This window comes from Lytechinus pictus, chromosome 18 (genome assembly GCF_037042905.1).
Source record: "Lytechinus pictus isolate F3 Inbred chromosome 18, Lp3.0, whole genome shotgun sequence".
In the NCBI taxonomy this organism is placed as follows: domain Eukaryota; kingdom Metazoa; phylum Echinodermata; class Echinoidea; order Temnopleuroida; family Toxopneustidae; genus Lytechinus; species Lytechinus pictus.
The window spans coordinates 8,173,367-8,192,111 of NC_087262.1; the positions used below are offsets into that span (position 1 = coordinate 8,173,367).

The 18,745-nt window shown below is 36.5% G+C and overlaps 1 protein-coding gene across 1 annotated transcript; it reads left to right on the forward strand.

The window, feature by feature from the left end:
- The first annotated feature begins 4,262 nt into the window (after window positions 1-4,262).
- LOC129281596 (L-gulonolactone oxidase-like) lies at window positions 4,263-18,245 on the forward strand. The gene is made up of 7 exons (XM_054917518.2): window positions 4,263-4,619; window positions 5,725-5,850; window positions 9,887-9,984; window positions 11,939-12,029; window positions 12,691-12,876; window positions 16,579-16,769; window positions 17,131-18,245. The coding sequence occupies exons 1-7, from the start codon at window positions 4,527-4,529 to the stop codon at window positions 17,279-17,281; spliced, it is 936 nt and encodes a 311-aa protein (XP_054773493.2). The 5' UTR covers window positions 4,263-4,526; the 3' UTR covers window positions 17,282-18,245.
- Window positions 18,246-18,745: the final 500 nt, after the last annotated feature.

An 18,745-nucleotide genomic window follows, 5' to 3' on the forward strand; every position in this document is an offset into this window, starting at 1 on the left:
TATATCTCTCTGTCTAATATATATATCTATCTGTTTGAATATGTCTCTCTCTCTCTCTCTCTCTCTCTCACTCTATCTATCTATCCATATGTCTGTCTGTCTATCTACCTACATTGTAGGCCTACAGTATATATATCTATCTGTCTATCTATCTATCTCTCTCTCTCTCTCTCTGTCTAATATATATATCTATCTGTTTAAATATGTCTATCTATCTATCCATCCATCTATCTATCTATCTATCTATATATATGTATGTCTGTCTGGCTATCTATCTATCTATCTATCTATCTATCTATCTATTTATTTATCTAATATATACACAACAAAACAAGTAAGTCCCCCCTTAAACAAACATTAATAATTTCCGAACCAATGCGAGTTTTTAATATATTTTTACATGAGCGTGTAGGTAATTTTATAAGCTACCCTCTGAGTAAACGTTATGGACGTATTTCACTTCATACTTCAGTGAGCACCGTCAGAAGGCAAAAATGTCACTTTTCAAAAGTCACAAGCCAAATATCATGACTTTGATTCCATTTTATTGGAACTAATTCCACATTCTCATCATAAAAAATAGTCAGAAGGCTTGTAAAAGGTACTCTCTAAAAGACGATACAACTTTTTTTGGCTAAATTTCACGGTTGAATAAACACAAGTCCAAATTTGCTATAATTGGATTTTTTACACATTTATATCAATAAAAATGATAGAATATGATGACAGTTAGTTTTGGAAGAGTTTCTTCAACAATATTCATCGTTTCACGGTTCAATGAACATTTATTGAAAAAAAAAATACGATTTTCAAATATCATAGGCAAGTATTGGTTCATTTTGGGAACTGAAAATGATCTTTTCTCAAATTTTTTTTCGTTATGTTCATGACTAATTAACTTGCTTCAATGATTCAAAGGCGTTTAATTAAATATCCACGCTTGAATGAACATGTGGAATGCGATTAGCTCGTTTTTGCGTTATTGGAAAAAATGCAATTTGTTACTATGGATATCTGTCACAAACCTCCTTGCATAGTTCATTTGATTTGATTTTTATGAAAATCCCGATGTTTAATGCATCAGTGAGCACACAATATTTGAAAATTATGCAAATGAGAAGAAATTTCAAGGCCTTGGCCCCACTCTGTGTCGTATCGAATGGTTATTTTGGTGTGCGCGCCTTTTGGATAGTCCCGACCTTTCGTTGGAAGAACGCGAACGCCTATTTACGACGTTAGTTGATTTTAGAAGTGACTTTTGGGCCCGTCGTCATGGTCTTAAAACTCTGTCCTGCAATGCAAATTGTGTGACATGAGATTTTTTTTTCGTTTCGCATCTGGAACGGAAACATTTAATTTGCGTTTCGTGTGCAAAATTCTGGTTGCTACTATGGTAACAGCGATATATCCGATTTAGGACGACTTTCCAAATCCACATTTGGTTCCTCCCAGAGCTCGAGAGGCCGCCCGGGGGGCCCACTTTCATTGAAGAGTGGATACCAGGCACAACAACGCGTAAAAAGGGAAAGAGTGGGTAAGTACGTTACGTATAGTCCTATGTAACGTTATAAAGGTGTCAAAAACGATTATTAAAATACTGAAAAAAGGGATATATTTCCAATACTTGTAGGGTTTCACAAGCCAAATAATTGTTAAAAGATGCATTTTCATAATCTGGAAAAGACTTGCTTCCCTTGTTTAGGGTACTTTTCGAAACCGCATGGTCGTGCCTGGTATTCACTCATCAATGGAAGTGGTCCCCCCGGAATTTGAATCTAACCCCCCATTTCTGGGGAAAGTAAAACATAATACCCTTTACATCGTGTGCTAGAGGCGTATCGTTTGTGTAGAAGGAGTGAACAAAGAAACAAAAGAAACCTGCATTTTCAATCGTATTGCATAGGCTGTGTACATGTGCGAAATGGGTTCGGCTTGAGAGGTGATCTGACCCATGGAATCAATTGCCAGTCATCCATCAATAATCCACATTAAATGCAATATCGATTCGATGAACTGTAATGATCTATATCTAAGCATTAATTTAGTAAGTTTTTCCTCACTCAATATGTACTCGATTTGTTTGAAAAACCACTTTCTTATCCATGTCATATTCTATTTTAGGTCCTGCATTTCGAATATCTCCAGCCATCAGTCGTAATGCATGCATGTATGGCGCGCGGGTGTCGCGGAAAAGAATTTTGCACACGAAAAGCAGATCTGTAGGGCCTGTAACCCCCCTGTAACACAAATCTTAGCATTGATTGTAGAGCAGTTTTCTACGTTTGATTCTATTGACTATAATGTACAATCAATCTTAAAAATCAAGTGTATGATTAAGCGTCAACTTTTGTGTTAGGGGACCCTAATATTAGCGTCCGTGATGATTGCGAAAGGTGGCAGGTGTTACTCTGAAGCCATGTACGAAGTTTCATGAAATAACTATTGGCAGAAGTAACAAAAACCGTCCATGAAACAAACCCTCATTTCATATTTGTTACAATTTTGACTTCGTCTCTCATAGACTTGTGTACATTATGGGTGCACATGTTTAAGAATAAGTAACCCCTTATTCAATATGGTGGAACTTTTTTTCACGTCTGACTTGAGCATTGTCATTTGGCAGTAATGTTTATCAACCTATGGGCAGAATTCTGTGCAAAAATGAAATCGATTTGTTTATTTATGGATGAGTGAGCACGCATCAAAGTGGGAAAATTGGTATTTTCAATGTCACAGACTCATTTTAAAGGGTAATAAAGTGAATATTGGGGGCAAATTCGGTTTCAAATAAGACTTTAATTGCTATTGTTTTTATCATCCATCATTTCTATCACCACACACTTTCCGAACTTTAAACATTTTCATGGTTGAGCGAGCACATTCGAAAACTTAGGAATGAATACTCTTTATATTGTAATAAATGTATTCTTTTCCTAACAATTTTTCATGATCAGTTTAATTTATGGACAAATCAGTGGTGGGTCCAGAATTTTTAAATGGGGGAGGGGCCTATAATCGGGAGAGCCACCAACATTTTCAAATTTTAACATGATCTAACAAGTTGTAGAGGATACTACCATAAACCCCTATGATGATACGTCACAATACAGGGGCCGGGGAAGGGTTTTCAAAGTGGGGGGGGGGGGGCTGACCATGCAAAAAATCACAATCGTATGGTCATTTTTACATTTTTGTACATGCTTTTGGAAACAAGTGGGGGGAGGGGGCTGAAGCTCCCCGCCCAGCCCCCCCCCCTCCCCACTTCCGCGGCCCCTGCAATACATTATGCTCACTCAACCATGAACATATTATATCAAAATTGGATAGTAAAACAGCATAACACCATAAAATTCACCTAAAGACAACATTTGCCCAACTTTGTATTTGCACAATCTGAAAAACGACTATTGTGACTTTCAAAAATGGTCATTTTTAATTCAATCTTTAATTACTCATGCATGACTCAACCGATCAATCTTATTTTTCCCCAGGAGTTGCTTAATGAGTGTAAAAAACCACCTACGGAATATCATTTCTCAAAATAATTCCGTTCAAAAGTTACAGCAATTTGATTTAAGGGGGACTTACTTTTTTTGTTGTGTATATATCTATCTGTTTGAAAATGTCTATACTTTCTATATCAATCTATCTGTCTGTATCTCACTCTTTCTCTCTCTCTCTCTCTATCTATATATCTGTCTGTCTATCTATATTTCTATCTGTCTATATTTATCTATCTATCTACCTACATGATATATTCATCTATCTATCTTTCTTTCTATCTATCTCTCTATTTGTATGTCTGTCTGTCTGTCTCTCTATCTATCTATTTTCTCTAGCTATGTTCTATCTATCTATCTATCTATCTATCTATCTATCGTTCGTATATCTATCTGTTTGAATTTGTCTATCTGTCTATCGATCCATTTATCTTTCAATTTAAAATATATTTATGTGTTTCAATTATTATGTATGTTTATCAATCCTTCTTATGTGTATCTGTTTAAATATGTATGTCTATCTTACTGTCTATTTATCTTTCAATCTTATATCTACTCATTTGTTTAAATAATTATGCATGTTTATCTACTAGTATTTATCTTTCTACGACAGACCACCTAATTCGTCCGCATGACGAATTAAAATCTAGTTTTATTATTATTTTCTTTTTACTTAACGTCTACGCTGTATAAATACTTGTATTGAAAATTTGTATCAATACTGTACAACATGAAATAAACTTTGAACTTTGAACATGAGCAGGGGCTTTGAACACTAAAATATACACATCATATTCATACGCATTTTAGTTCCCGAATACAATTATTTGTAGACGCTGTAAAAAAGTAGATGTTTTGACAATATGAATATATATTGTACTTGAACACATGCATGGCTGCTGCCATTCAAAACAGGAAGGCCTAAATGCATGAAGTCAGACGACGCCACTGCAAATTCAGAATCTGCTACGTTAGAGCAGGGACGTGAGAGAGCTTAAGAGGTCATGCTTAAGAGGGTCTGTAGAAATGGACAACTGCAGGTTTACCACTTGGAATGGTATTGATAGCTGCACACCGGAGCTCTTTTTCAAACCTTCCTCAACAGAAGAACTTAGAGAGGTAATGGAAAAGATAGTTTATTCATATTGTCTGATGTCTATTGATTAGGAGAGTTTAATTAGGAAAAAAAGTTTGATCAAACCGTCTAAATACCGTTTTCTTTATCAATGAAGTGTTGCATATACCATATGCAAAGCGTGTTCACATATTCTTAATATAGAACCTGAGATCGTATTGTTGAATCATGGACATTCAATTCAAATTCAAATTCAAATTCATTTATTTCACTTCCATCAAACAAAAACAAATTGTATACCATATATAAAACATAAATATTTGTATCCGTTGCAAACAAAATTAATTATACATATGTAGTGAAAAAAAACATGATGGAGTATCTCCATGATCAAACAATTTCAATTCGGGGTGGCATACTGAAGTGGAGGGCAAGCACCCCCTCGCGATTCTTTGGATAGCGAGTACATTAAAAAGAATGTTGGGAAGAAAGGAGGGAGCAAAAAAGAAGAAAAAGAGTTATGATAAAATGATAAAGAGACGTCTGGGTTGCTTACTTCTGTAATAAGCCTAATTTTTTTTTCAAAATGACATCGTCTTTTTATCCTCTTGCACCCTATCAAAATATCCCACTGATGTCTCCTGTAATTTATTCAATATCATTATGCAGGTTTTGTTTTAAGAAAGGCCTTGCATGACTGACACTTTTTGTTATTTTTATATAATGTTACCATTGCTAAATGTATCTTAATTCTAATAAATCTCCCACCATATTTTATACAGTAAAGAAAGCAATATCTAATTGATGATAATAATACTATATACAGTAGCGGACCGTGACCCGGAGGAGACAAAGCATTGGGGGGGGGGGCACTGTATTGTTTGTGAACAATGCTGTGCCCCCCCCCCCAATGCTTTGTCTCCTCCGGGTCACGGTCCGCCACTGACTATATATGATATATGATATGTCATCTATATATTGTTTATGAAAATAAGGGAACAAAATAGGACCGATTCACCGTGGCGCCATTGAAGAATCCCCTAAAACCATCCGTCAGAACGGTTGGATTCTTCCAAAGCCATATTGTTGTAAATTATGCCAATAACATGTAACTGAATTATTAACGTATTCCTGCATTTCCCCCCTCAGATTTTGATAAAAGCCAAGTTAGCAAACCGCCGGGTGAAGGTAATTGGAAGCGGTCATTCTATGAATCGTCTAGCTTGTACCGATGGATACATGATCGACTTACAGGAATTCGACAAAGTTATCAATGTAAGTTGATTTCGTTGTGGTATCGATTTCAAAATTAATAAAAGCAAAGTAATGTAACATTAAAAATAAAACATTTCATTACACACTGTTCGAAAATTTATTCTTAAAATTAAAAAAGCTCCTGCAGCAGAATCTCCAGAACACCTGTAATCTTACCAGATTGCGTAATCTTACATTATATCATGTAAAATTACAGGAAATCGGTATTTGGTGTATGGAACCTTACCAATTTAAATAAAACACCCCTTTCCCCTTTTTAAAGAGACCTGTTCTGTTAAATTGCAAAAAATTCCTGTTTTATGAATTTACAGAATGATTCTGTTATTGCTTTCTGCAAAATCTTCTTTTTTTCTGTAAAATCAGGGTTTTTCTAACAGTGCATGATTTCACACATGCAAACCTCACACGTACTCTCACACACAAAAATATATGAAAAATATGATATTTTGTAAACAATGTTGTGTTATTTATTAAATACATACTGTGACCTTCGTATGAATTTGAGGGTATATCCAGCTTTATTACATGTATGTGGATATTTTTTTCATAAAAAAATCTTAATCTCATGATGTGAAAAGATTTGAATTATAGGGCTTTTAAATTATTCTATATTTAGTACTCTGGTCAAAGTACAACGTGAAATTTATTTCAAATCTAGTCTAGTGATTTACAATGAACAGTGTATTGGTTTTTTTTATAGCTTATTTCATCGGCATGCCTAATGGCTCATGGTTTTTTTGTTGTTGGAAGGAACTCGTCCACGTTAGCCTTTTTTACAGAAAAATAAACTACAAATATGTTAAATTCCTAACTTTTTCTTCAAACTAAATTCAAACAACCCCCTTGGATTTTAAACCTTAAATACAATTGTTTTTCAGAAGAAAAGGAATGCATATGTTTTGTTTAAAAAATAACCCCATTTTTATGTATTTGTAACTTTTCATTGAACATCTCTTTTCGAATATTTAAAGACATTCCCAATTAAAAGAAAAGTAGTTAACTTACATTTTGAAATTTCCATATTCTAGACAACTATCTATATAACCGTTGTCAAAGATAGTTAAACCTTTGGCTTATAACCACCTCATATTATCCTGTGCAATTTTGTTGCACAGAACAATTGTTGGACTCGCCAGGACTTCACCTCTTACACGACATTGCTTTAGTTCACTTCCAGAATTGCAAAGGCCTCTGAAATCTCCGAATATGTATATTGTTAGGTTTTCAAAAGGCTTTTGAACATGTTCAATGAGCTGTTCATTCAAATTTTATTATAACATCACTATCATGACTATGGTGTAAACATATGAGAACCCTTTACTGCATTGGTTTGAAAAATTGTGACAGAAAATGATAAACTTATATTGATGTCTCTTCTTAGATTAGAAAATATTTATCGGAGTACCTTACGGCTGTTTGCTAGGCCATTTACTTTTTTTTTCATTTTTTAAATTTGTATTAGCGATTGACAACATGTTTAAGTAAAAGTTTACACATTATACTTTTTTGCAGAAAATAAACATCTATTTTGTCTGGTTATACAATAAATGGATGGAACTTCTTAAAAACGGTTAAATACTAAATCTAGATCTGAACGTTATTTATTTCAAATAAGTCAACATCGGAGCGGCAAACATGTTATGATTCAATCTTATATATTCATTTTGAAAAAGGAGGAAAGGAAAAAATACTATTATTCAATCTCAGAGATTTTCGGTTATTTTTTGTTTTGTTTATAAATGAAAAACATGATTTAAGAAATGCATATGGCGCTTGTAATTGGTTCATTAAAACAGACTTTCCAAAATTGCCATTAATCATACTTCAATGATATGATATTAAATAAAAGTCTTGCAATAATATAACTGTTGTAATAATCTTTAGGGGTATGAGATTCATTGAAATCGATTAATATTCATGCAGGAAAGTGAAATAACTAATACTTCCGCAAGATCAGTTTCAGTTCATTTCTTTATTATATAAAAAAATATGTATAGACAAACTTTAATTTATATCAACAAAATAAAGTTTGTATAATAATTATTTCCTTTACATTTACTTCCTCAAACGGGCTATGATTAATTTGGGAAAACGAATTTCTGATTTAGTTCATTTAACTTATGAATGTGATAACTATCATTAAAATGGAATATACACTGTTGGTCATAAAGGTGGAATAAAATATTTTTGAATAAAAATCGACAGTTTTGTTGGTATTTGAAAGGCTACGCGTAGACAAAATGGTAATTGAGTATTCACATAATGTTTCCCCATTACACAGGTGACATTATAGCATGATAAATTTTGATTACGTAATATATTCTTTTGTTGTAGACTATAAAAGCCTATGCATATGATATTCTGTCCCTTTCCCTGATTTAGCACTGTGTATAAGAAGGTTGCATTTTTTCGAGTTCCTTGTACCGTTTGAAATAAAAATCGGTAGAGACGTTCCCTGGACTATGCCTGGTCCAACGGCAACAGCAACACGCGAGAGAGTGGTAGCACTGCGACAAGAGGGCTACAAGCAGACTGATATCGCAGAAGTCCTAGGGATATCACAGAGTGCAGTCTCTAAGATCCTGAAACGTCAACGTGAGGCGGGGAATGTGCGGCCACGGAAATCTCCAGGACGTCCCAGATTGACCACAAGACGAGATGATCGCCAATTGTTGAATTTCAGCCGCAGAAACCGGAAATTGCCCATGAGCCGTCTTCGTCGCTTGTAGAGGAGATATCATGGGATCAACGTTTCCCGGTCGCAGATAATCGCAGATTGCTCCAACATGGTTACCAAGCACGACGGTTGACCAAATGTCCACGCCTGTCTGTTCGCCACAGAGTTGCTCGTCTTCATTTGGCTAGGGAGCACAGAAGGCTTCATCCAGGACATTGGCAACATGTGGTCTTCACGGACGAGAGCCGGTTCATCCTTGACTGAAAGGATGGGAGACTACGAGTTCGTCGATTAGCCGGGGAAAACCTTCGCGATGAATGTATCCACGAGACGACTCAAGGCGGAGGCGGCTCAGTGATGATATGGGCCGGCATCCATTATGGAGGGAAAACGCCACTGGTGGTTCCGGACGAAAACGTCAACGCCGCCGCCTACAGGGATATCTTGGAGTTCCACTGTCTTCCCTATGCAAGACGAGTGTATGGGCACAATTTCCGACTGCAGGATGACAACGCTAGACCGCACAGGGCCGCTGCAGTAAGGGAATTCCTGGAGGCAGAGGGCGTCGTACAGTTGCCATGGCCAGCTTGTTCGCCGGATATGGACCCCATGGAGCATGCATGGGATGCCCTAGGCCGAGCCATCAACGACAGAGAGGTCATTCCTCAAAATCTGCAGGAGTTGGCAGATGCTCTGAGGGAAGAATGGGACGCTATGCCTGTTGACGTCATCAACAAGCTATAGTGGACAGCATGCCACGACGTCTGCATGCGCTGGTTCGTGCCAGGGGTGGACATACCCGTTACTAGTGACTGAGTAAGAACAATGACTCAAGTTTGATGCAAATTTGTCCATGAAATCACAAAAAAGAAGTCATCTGGAAAACTGAGAGAGATTGAAAATAAATATATCATGATCCTTTAATTTACTGTATATTGTCGTCATTGGTGTTCTATGCTCATGACATCCATCGCTTAGGACATAAACTTGTAAATATCACTGTCAAACGTGTGTAAAAGGCAGAATAATAAAGTAAAGTGGTTATTATGCACCATAAATGCCATATTCAAATCATTTTTTAATAATTACGCTGTGAAAATTTGGTGAAAAAAAATATTCCACCTTTATGACCAACAGAACAACGATTTGATATGCTGGATTCCAAATTGGAATCATTTATCTTACGATATTCATTTTTCCTTCTCCAATTGTTTCAAATGTTTCTCCTGTTTTGTGGGACCCCATGTCATTGATCATCCTCCTAAAATTCTTCATAATGTGAAATAAAAACAGAATAGATGACCGTTATTTCATATGCGTTCTTTGTTTATATGTAGTTCTTTTTTAAATTTATTTCAGGTAGATTCTCAAAATTTGACAATATGTGTGGAGGCTGGGATAAAGCTCACCCGTCTATGCGAAGATGTCTTACCAAAACAAGGCCTTGCTTTGTCTGTGTAAGTAGATCATTAATTCAGAGTTGTGTTGAATCTTTTAGTAGAAGTATGATTTTTCACTATTTAGTGTTATCTAGCAGAAATAAAAGCGAGAAGATAGATGTGATAACAATAATAATAGAAAGTCAAAAAGGGGCCTAAGCTTTCGATCCTAGCAGAATCTTCGTCGGAGGCAAATTGCCTCCGACGAAGATTCTGCTAGGATCGAAAGCTTGGGCCCCTTTTTGACTTTCTAATTTACTCCATTGGCTCTCTTTTATTAGATAAGCAGTTTTCAGCAGCTTATTTTTGCCAACAATAATAATAGTAAGTAAATAAAACAAATGAAATAATGAACAAACAAAAAAATAATTCAATTTCATGCCCTACACTTGTTACAAAAACCCATGCTTCCTGGCACAGAAGTTCTTCAAGTCAAATACATATCGGAAGTGTCTGCATGCTAATATATGATTTTTGTTTTTCCTTGGTCGATTGTTTATAATATTAAGGTCCCCATTCCACAGAGGGGAGACCTTTAAAGTATCTTTGAAAGACCAATAATTGGCAAGGTGCTACATCAGTCTCCAAGATCACTGAAATTTGGCATTTCTGTGGAATGGCTCCAAAAGAAATCTAAAAGAATGATTGATACTTCTTGCCTTACTTGACTTCGACTAGTCCTATAGACTAATAAATATTTCAATGGTCTGTTAGAGATATTTTTGTGCATCAAGTGATCTTTCATAATTCTTTCCATGGGCTTTTCCTTGTCTTTCAATAATCTGTCACGGTTCTTTCAGTGATCTCCGCAAAAATCTTGAGAGACTGTCGAAAGATCATGGAAAGACTTACAAGAACATTGAAAGTTCAATCAAGATCCTTGAAAGACTACTGAAAGACCACAAAAAACATTTTCTTGAAAGATCGCTGAAAGATTGTTTTGAACCATTTAAAAAAGTTTTTGGAATCATGAGGACCACGAAGACAATACTGAAATATTCATCAGGAATCGTTAAAGACCTCGGAGATCTTTGAATGTTCGTTGAAAGACACTTGAAAGATCAAGCAAGTTTCATGGTCTTACAGTAGTCTTTCAGAGGTCTTGCTCTCTTTGAAATGGGGAACTCAAAGACCCTTCTCCTCAAAACTAACAAGAATTTACAGACTAGGTTTTCTGTAAAAAGCTACATGTAGGATTGTAATTTCGTCTTCAAATAATGAATTGATGGAAATTATCTTAAAGATTTATTTTGCATGTCGCTGTCAAAGTTTGAAGTTGTAATATCAAATAATGATCGAGGTACAAGAATTTCGTTCACACTAATTTTACCGACTGTTTGGGATATTTAGAAGTTTTACCTAGATTGTATATGGTGCTCAACTGATGTTTCAGGAAACCCAACACTTCATCCATTGTTTTACTCCTTCTAAAGCTCTCACTGAATTTTCTCCCAGATTGAAGCAAGTACTTTGGTTTATTGCTTATCAATTTTGACAAGTTTCTTATCATTTCAAGGCTTGCAAATAGTTCCAACCTTGATAAAAACAATTCTCCAAATTTACTTTGGTCGTCTTACTGGGTATTGGGGAGTTTTCGCTTCCAGTCCCCGACGCACGACGGAGTCAAGGACATAGATAATGTGATGTCAAAGACCCTTTATGACAAAGCACTATCGAAAAATGGTATATAACAACAGCAGTTTTGTTCTGGAGCTAGACTCTGCACAAACGACAAATTTAGCATTTTTCGTCAGCTCGAAGACCTAGAACGAAATCGCTGTTCGGCTTCACAAATATGCCTACCTTCCAGTTCTTCATTTGGCGGACATCTTCAATACATTTGCTGTGTTTAACGTCCGTCCCCGTTGCAATTGCAAAAACTACCCATTGGGTTGGAGGGTCACAAATACAACAAAAATCAAATTTTGTTAACGCGGACCTCCCTTATAGTAACAAATGTCTATTCATGCAGGTTATCAGTTATTTCGGACCAGTCTCTCGGTGGAGCGATCTCTACATGCACACACGGCTCAGGTCTACATTTTGGGATAATGGCCTCTTACGTAAGAAAATTAGCTTATCTTAAGAGTGTAACACGACATTTGCTCCGGCGACAATTGCTCCGGGCTTTATTTCGTCTAAGATATAGGGTTAGGGTTATGGTTGAAATAGGGTTTTATGTCAGGATTATGATAGGGTATAGTGTTAAATACAGGGTTGAGTTTGGTCATTTTATTAAATGTGAGGAATTTGCAGCGGAGCAATTGTCGCCTGAGCAAATGTCATGGAACCCTTTAAATTTCTTTCTCTTTGAAAACAGTGAAATGTTTGCATTCCAATAATTTAATTAAACAAATGTGTTTTCACAGATTCCCTACCGTAGCTATCGCAAAGTTAATAAAGACTTCATGCCTGGATAATCGTCGATAATCGTCGACAAAACGGAGTGTTTAATAAGTCCGGCAGCTATCCTGTAGCTTAAACGCTTGCTTATATATAATAAAGTGAACTTCAAGCATTATTCAAAATAAGCAGAACATTGTTATTTCTTGACCATTTTATGTGATTAAGGTATTTTTGTGCTAAATTTATGATAAATCTCGAATTCGTGTTATTTGCTGTGATGCAGTGTATATTATTAAAGTACCCAAACACGTCTTACAATGTGCTATTTTACATTTTAAGTATTTAAATATGAATGTGAATTGCAAACCTGATATAAAGATAATAGATATGAAGATCATGACGTCATCTGGAGAGATAATTCGCTGCTCCAAGGATGAGAAGCCTGAGCTATTCAGTGCTGCGTGCTGCGGACTTGGGGCCCTCGGTGTCATCTTATCAGCCACTATCCAGTGCGAAAAGGCGTTCAACCTTCACGAGACGACAACGCCGATACGATTTGATGAGGTGAGTGGTTAAGGGGCTCTTAAAGGTCAAGTAAGTCCACCTCAGAAAAGTGTTGATTTGAATCAATAGAGAAAAATCAGACAAGCTCAATGCTGAAAATTTCATCAAAACCGGATGTAAAATAAGAAAGTTATGACATTTCAAATTTTCGCTTATTTTTAACAAAATAGTTATATGAACGAGCCAGTTACATCCAAATGAGAGAGTCGATGATGTCACTCACTCACTATTTATTTTGTTTTTTATTGTTTGAATTATACAATATTTCAATTTTACGAATTTGACGATTAGGACCTCCTTGCCTGAAGCACAAAATGTTAAAATAATGGAATTCCACGCGTTCAAGGAGGAATGAAACTTCATTTCACATGACAATGACGAGAAAATAATAATATTTCATATTTCATATAATAAAATACAAAAGAAATAGTGAGTGAGTGATGTCATCAGTTCCTCATTTGCATACCGACCGAGATGTGCATATAACGTTTTGTGAAATGAAGCGAAACTTTAAAATGCCATAACTTTCTTATTTTACATCCGATTTTGATGAAATTTTCAGTGTTATGCTTGTTGAATTTTTCTCTTTTTATTCAAATCAAGTTTTTGTGGGGGTGGACTTGTCCTTTAATAATGGGCATTGTTCCAATATGCGTGCCTTGCGATCTTCAGCAACATGTATACTGTAACCAACCTAACGCAGATGGTCGCAAACTGTGGCACGACCATGGAGCTAAGTATTCCTGGAAGAACAGCAAATTTGACGACATTGTGACCAAACTGTGTGGCCCGTATTCCGAAGTCGGGTTTTAATTAAACGTTGGCCTAAAGTTGTGGTCCGGGGGGGGGGGCTCAGAATATAACGCATAGTGGGTATGTCGCGGAGGGGACCCCCATTTTTACACTCAAATTTCCGTTCCAATGCATAGCATTTTTTTCTTATTGAGAAAAAGAACAAGAAAGCCGCTCCAAGCATAGCATTTTCTTCTTATCGAGAAAAAAAAAGAATTAAATCCGCTCCAAAGCTTCGCATATTTTCCGTTACGCCGTTCCGGTCGCATTGACATGATTGATCTGGTACAATGAGCCGCAATTTTGGTGGAAAGCGGCCGCAGAGCGCTGTCCGACCATCGCCTCTGCGGTAGCGCACCCGGCGTTCTTGCAGCCGGGCTAGCTGCATGCACGTTCCATAGGGACGCATACGCACTCACACGCAGGCGACCCGTTCCAAGGATCCCATTTTTCACAAACATTAGTAGTTCCGAAGCCCGTTCTGAGGACCCTTCTTTTTACAACAAGCCTGCTCCAAGGCCCCCGTTTTTTGTCTCGCCCGCGGCACATACCTACTACTTTTTGGGTCGAGGACCCCCCCCCCCCCCGGGGGGGGGGGGTGTGGTTTAACTATGGATATAGCCAATTGCAGCATAAGTCTCTAATGGAATAGGTTCAATGTGTCGGCTCAATTGCCTCTCAAATTGATCTTAACTGTCTAAGAAGGGTAAATAAGATATAACTAGGATAAAGCATAGTGAACATATTAAGAAACATACAATGTAAGCAAAATTTTGACGTTTTTGGCTGTTCTAATTAATTCTAGCACAGAGTTAAACCATGGTCTAGGTTTAACCTGACTTCAGAACACGGACTTACGGCTTTAGCCCATGGCATGTGCTACTAACCCAACTGCATAATAAAGCCATCGGCTGCGTGACTGAAGCCTAGAAGAAAAATAATGAACACAATGGTCTGAAGTTGGTTTTAATTTGAACTCTGGTCTAAAGTTGTGAATTAACTATGGACAGCCAATTGTGACTTTAATCTCTATACAGTAGAGTCTCAAATTATCAGCACATTTGGCACTTACACCATTACTAATTGTCTAGGAATGATCCACGAATTTTTTTTCACTATTAAAGAATCAGGGAAAAGCACATTAAACACAAGAAGCATACAGTGTAAACATATTTTTTCCCCATTTTTCGCATACCATAATTTTAGTGCAGAGTTAGGCCATGTTTAGTTAAACTGGACTAAACAAGACGGGCCAGTATCATTACGGAGTTTTCGCAGAACGAATTCAAGATCACAGCAGGGTTTAAATGTATTGAAAATGCAAATCGAATGGTGTTCGACAGTTTTTAGGTCTTTGTTGACATTTAGTGATCCGGAACAGCAGTTTCATACTAAATTTCGGAGCTGGGGTTGTGGTTAAACTATGGATATAGCCAATTGCAGCATAAGTCTCTAAGGGAATAGGTTCAATGTGTCGGCTCAATTGCCTCTCAAATTGATCTTAACTGTCTAAGAAGGGTAAATAAGATAGAACTAGGATAAAGCATAGTGAACATATTAAGAAACATACAATGTAAGCAAAATGTTTTTGGCTGTTCTAATTAATTCTAGCACAGAGTTAGACCATGGTCTAAGTTTAACCCGACTTCAGAACACGTACTTACGGCTTTAGCCCATGGCATGTGCTACTAACCCAACTGTATAATAAAGCCATCGGCTGCGTGACTGAAGCCTAAAAGAAAAATAATGAACACAATGGTCTGAAGTTGGTTTTAATTTGAACTCTGGTCTAAAGTTGTGAATTAACTATGGACAGCCAATTGTGACTTTAATCTCTATACAGTAGAGTCTCAAATTATCAGCACATTTGACACTTACACCATTACTAATTGTCTAGGAATGATCCACGAAATATATATTTTTTTCACTATTAAAGAATCAGGGAAAAGCACAAGAAGCATACAGTGTAAACATATTTTTTCCCAATTTTTCGCATACCATAATTTTAGTGCAGAGTTAGGCCATGTTTAGTTAAACTGGACTAAACAAGACGGGCCAGTATCATTACGGAGTTTTCGCAGAACGAATTCAAGATCACAGCAGGGTTTAAATGTATTGAAAATGCAAATCGAATGGTGTTCGACAGTTTTTAGGTCTTTGTCGACATTTGGTGATCCGGAACAGCAGTTTCATACTAAATTTCGGAGCTGACGAAAGATTAAAATATGTCGTTTGTCCATAGTCCGGACGAAACTTGTTTTGATTCACCAATTTTCGAAAAAAATATGTTGGATTATCTTTTTCATGAAGGGCCTTTTACAATATATTTTTTTAGATTCAGTCTTGAAAGCGTTCTGAATTGTGCGAAAACTCAACATCGTCACGTGTCCGGACGTAGAACCATCAAAGGACAAATTAGTTGACCTGCCAGTGGTACAACTATCATTGATTTAACTTTTAAAAAATCTTGCTGCGAGTCCTACTTATCACCTGTGTCTGTGATATGTTACAAAAATGAAGCCCAGAAAAAATCGCGTCTGATTATCATTATCAAGTGCTTTAAAAAAGAGAAATATAAAGTGACCAGATACACCATCTTAATTTCATTACATACACTTATGTGTTCTGTTATTATCGGTTCGATAAAAATTACACAAAATCTTCGATTATAACGTAACAAAAGCATTTTTTTGTGTGTACGTTTCAGAGTTTTTAGGTTGATAGAAAGGCATCCATGTACATATTTCATCTCTCCTTTGTTGTTTTGTTTAAATTACGTTAACTTATGCCTTTGATAATTCAGACGAAATCAGAAGTAATATCTGGAATAGAACATCTATATTTTTGAAAACACTTCTCTCCTTTGATTTCCATTTTTTTACCATTCATTCTCATCCTTTTTGTTGCAAGATGGTGTCCAAGATGGACGATTATCTCCAATCGGGAGATCACGTACAGTTCTTCTGGGTACCGAACACGGACCACGTTGTGATGTATTGTGCATTACGAACAGACGGACCCGCTACAGCGCCCCCTACGCCATCTTGGTTCTGGAACTCACTCGTCGCAAATCATCTCTTCCAATCCTTGTACTGGATTAGGTAAGTATTACCACGCCCAGTAGCGGACCGTGACCCGGAGGAGACAAAGCATTGGGGGGGGGGGGAACAATGCTGTGCCCCCCAATGCTTTGTCTCCTCCGGGTCACGGTCCGCCACTGACCACGCCATAGTTGACATCGAAGAGATTTACTTTTTATGCATTGGATTTGATGTACTGACGGTATGAAAATCTGTCGTTGCTCTTCTCCGTATTCTAACATGATCTGAATCAGTTTGTTATATATATATTAATAATCTTCGTGAATGTAACTAAGATGGAAAAGTAAAAATTATAAAATATTTCAATATTTTCTTCATTTTTTTATGTATATCATAATGGTATGTCATTTATTTCTTGTAGTGACTATTTTCAAAGAGCGATTCCTTGGATTAACTGGGCGTTTTACCAACTGTTCTTATCGCGTCTGTCGTCACGGGTGGGTGCCAGTCATCGGATGTTCACCCTCTTTGTACCAATGGGAGCGGCAAACGAATGGGCGGTACCACTGTGAGTGCATATTCTCATCGCGAACTAGTTTCCATTAACAAGCATACCAAGCATCCACTTCGAAGACGCCTTCTACAACGTTCAGAATGTATTGAAAATGCCTGTCATATGACAACGGACAGATTAGAGGTCATTGTCGAAAGCCTGGTGGACCGGGACATCACATCGTCTTTAGATTCGAACTAAATATGTGCAAATATGTCGCTTGTCCAGCGTCCAGGACGACACTGCTGTTTTGATTAACCGAATTTCGACAATTGAGGCTGCTTTGATAAAAGATTTTTAGCGTTAAAGAAAGCGTCTGCAAAGTGATTGCTAAAATGCCCTAATCCACTTTTCGCAACACCATGCAGTTACTGCTGCAGTCACATTTTCTCTACCATGTCTACGGCAGCCGTACGGCAAGTCGAAAACAGCCGTTTTATTCGTTTATATTCAAACCACCTATACGTAGCAGGTATAAAAAAATAATAATACAACGGTTGTTTTCGCTGTTTGGCCACCGTATATGGCGCGCCATTTGTTTCATAAAGGCGATAAACTCAGTTTATCGCCGAAAAACCTAGTTTATCAATCGAAAAACCTAGTTTTTCAATTGAAAAACTAAGTTTTTCGCCGATAAACTTAGTTTTTCGCCGATAAACTAAGTTTATCACTTGAAAAACTAAGATTATCAAGAAAAACTAAGTTTATCGCCGAAAAACTTAGTTTTTCGATTGAAAAACTAGGTTTTTCTTGATAAACTTAGTTTTTCAATTGAAAAACTAAGTTTATCGTCGAAAAACTAAGTTTTTCACTGATAAACTAAGTTTTTCAATGAAAAACTAGGTTTTTCAATGAAAAACTAGGTTTTTCAAGTGAAAAACTTAGTTTTTCTCGATAAACTTAGTTTTTCAAGCGATAAACTCAGTTTTTCATTTGATAAACAGAGTTATTTGATAAACTAAGTTTTTCAAGTGATAAACTAAGTTTTTCGAATTGAAAAACCTAGTTTATCGAATTGAAAAACCTAGTTTATCGAAATTGAAAAACCTAGTTTATCACTTGAAAAACCTAGTTTATCGCCGATAAACTAAGTTTTTCAAATCTGATAAACTAGGTTTTTCAATTTCGATAAACTAGGTTTTTCAATTCGATAAACTAGGTTTATCGCCTTTATGGGACAAATGGCGTCCCATAAGGACGCCATTTGTCCCATAAAGGCGATAAACTCAGTTTATCGCCGAAAAACCTAGTTTATCGAAATTGAAAAACTAGGTTTTTCGATTCGATAAACTAGGTTTTTCGATTTGAAAAACTAGGTTTTTCAAGTGATAAACTAGGTTTTTCAATTTCGATAAACTAGGTTTTTCGATTCGAAAAACTAGGTTTTTCGATTCGATAAACTAGGTTTTTCGATTCGATAAACTAAGTTTTTCGATTCGATAAACTAGGTTTTTCAATTTCGATAATCAGGGTTATTCACTGT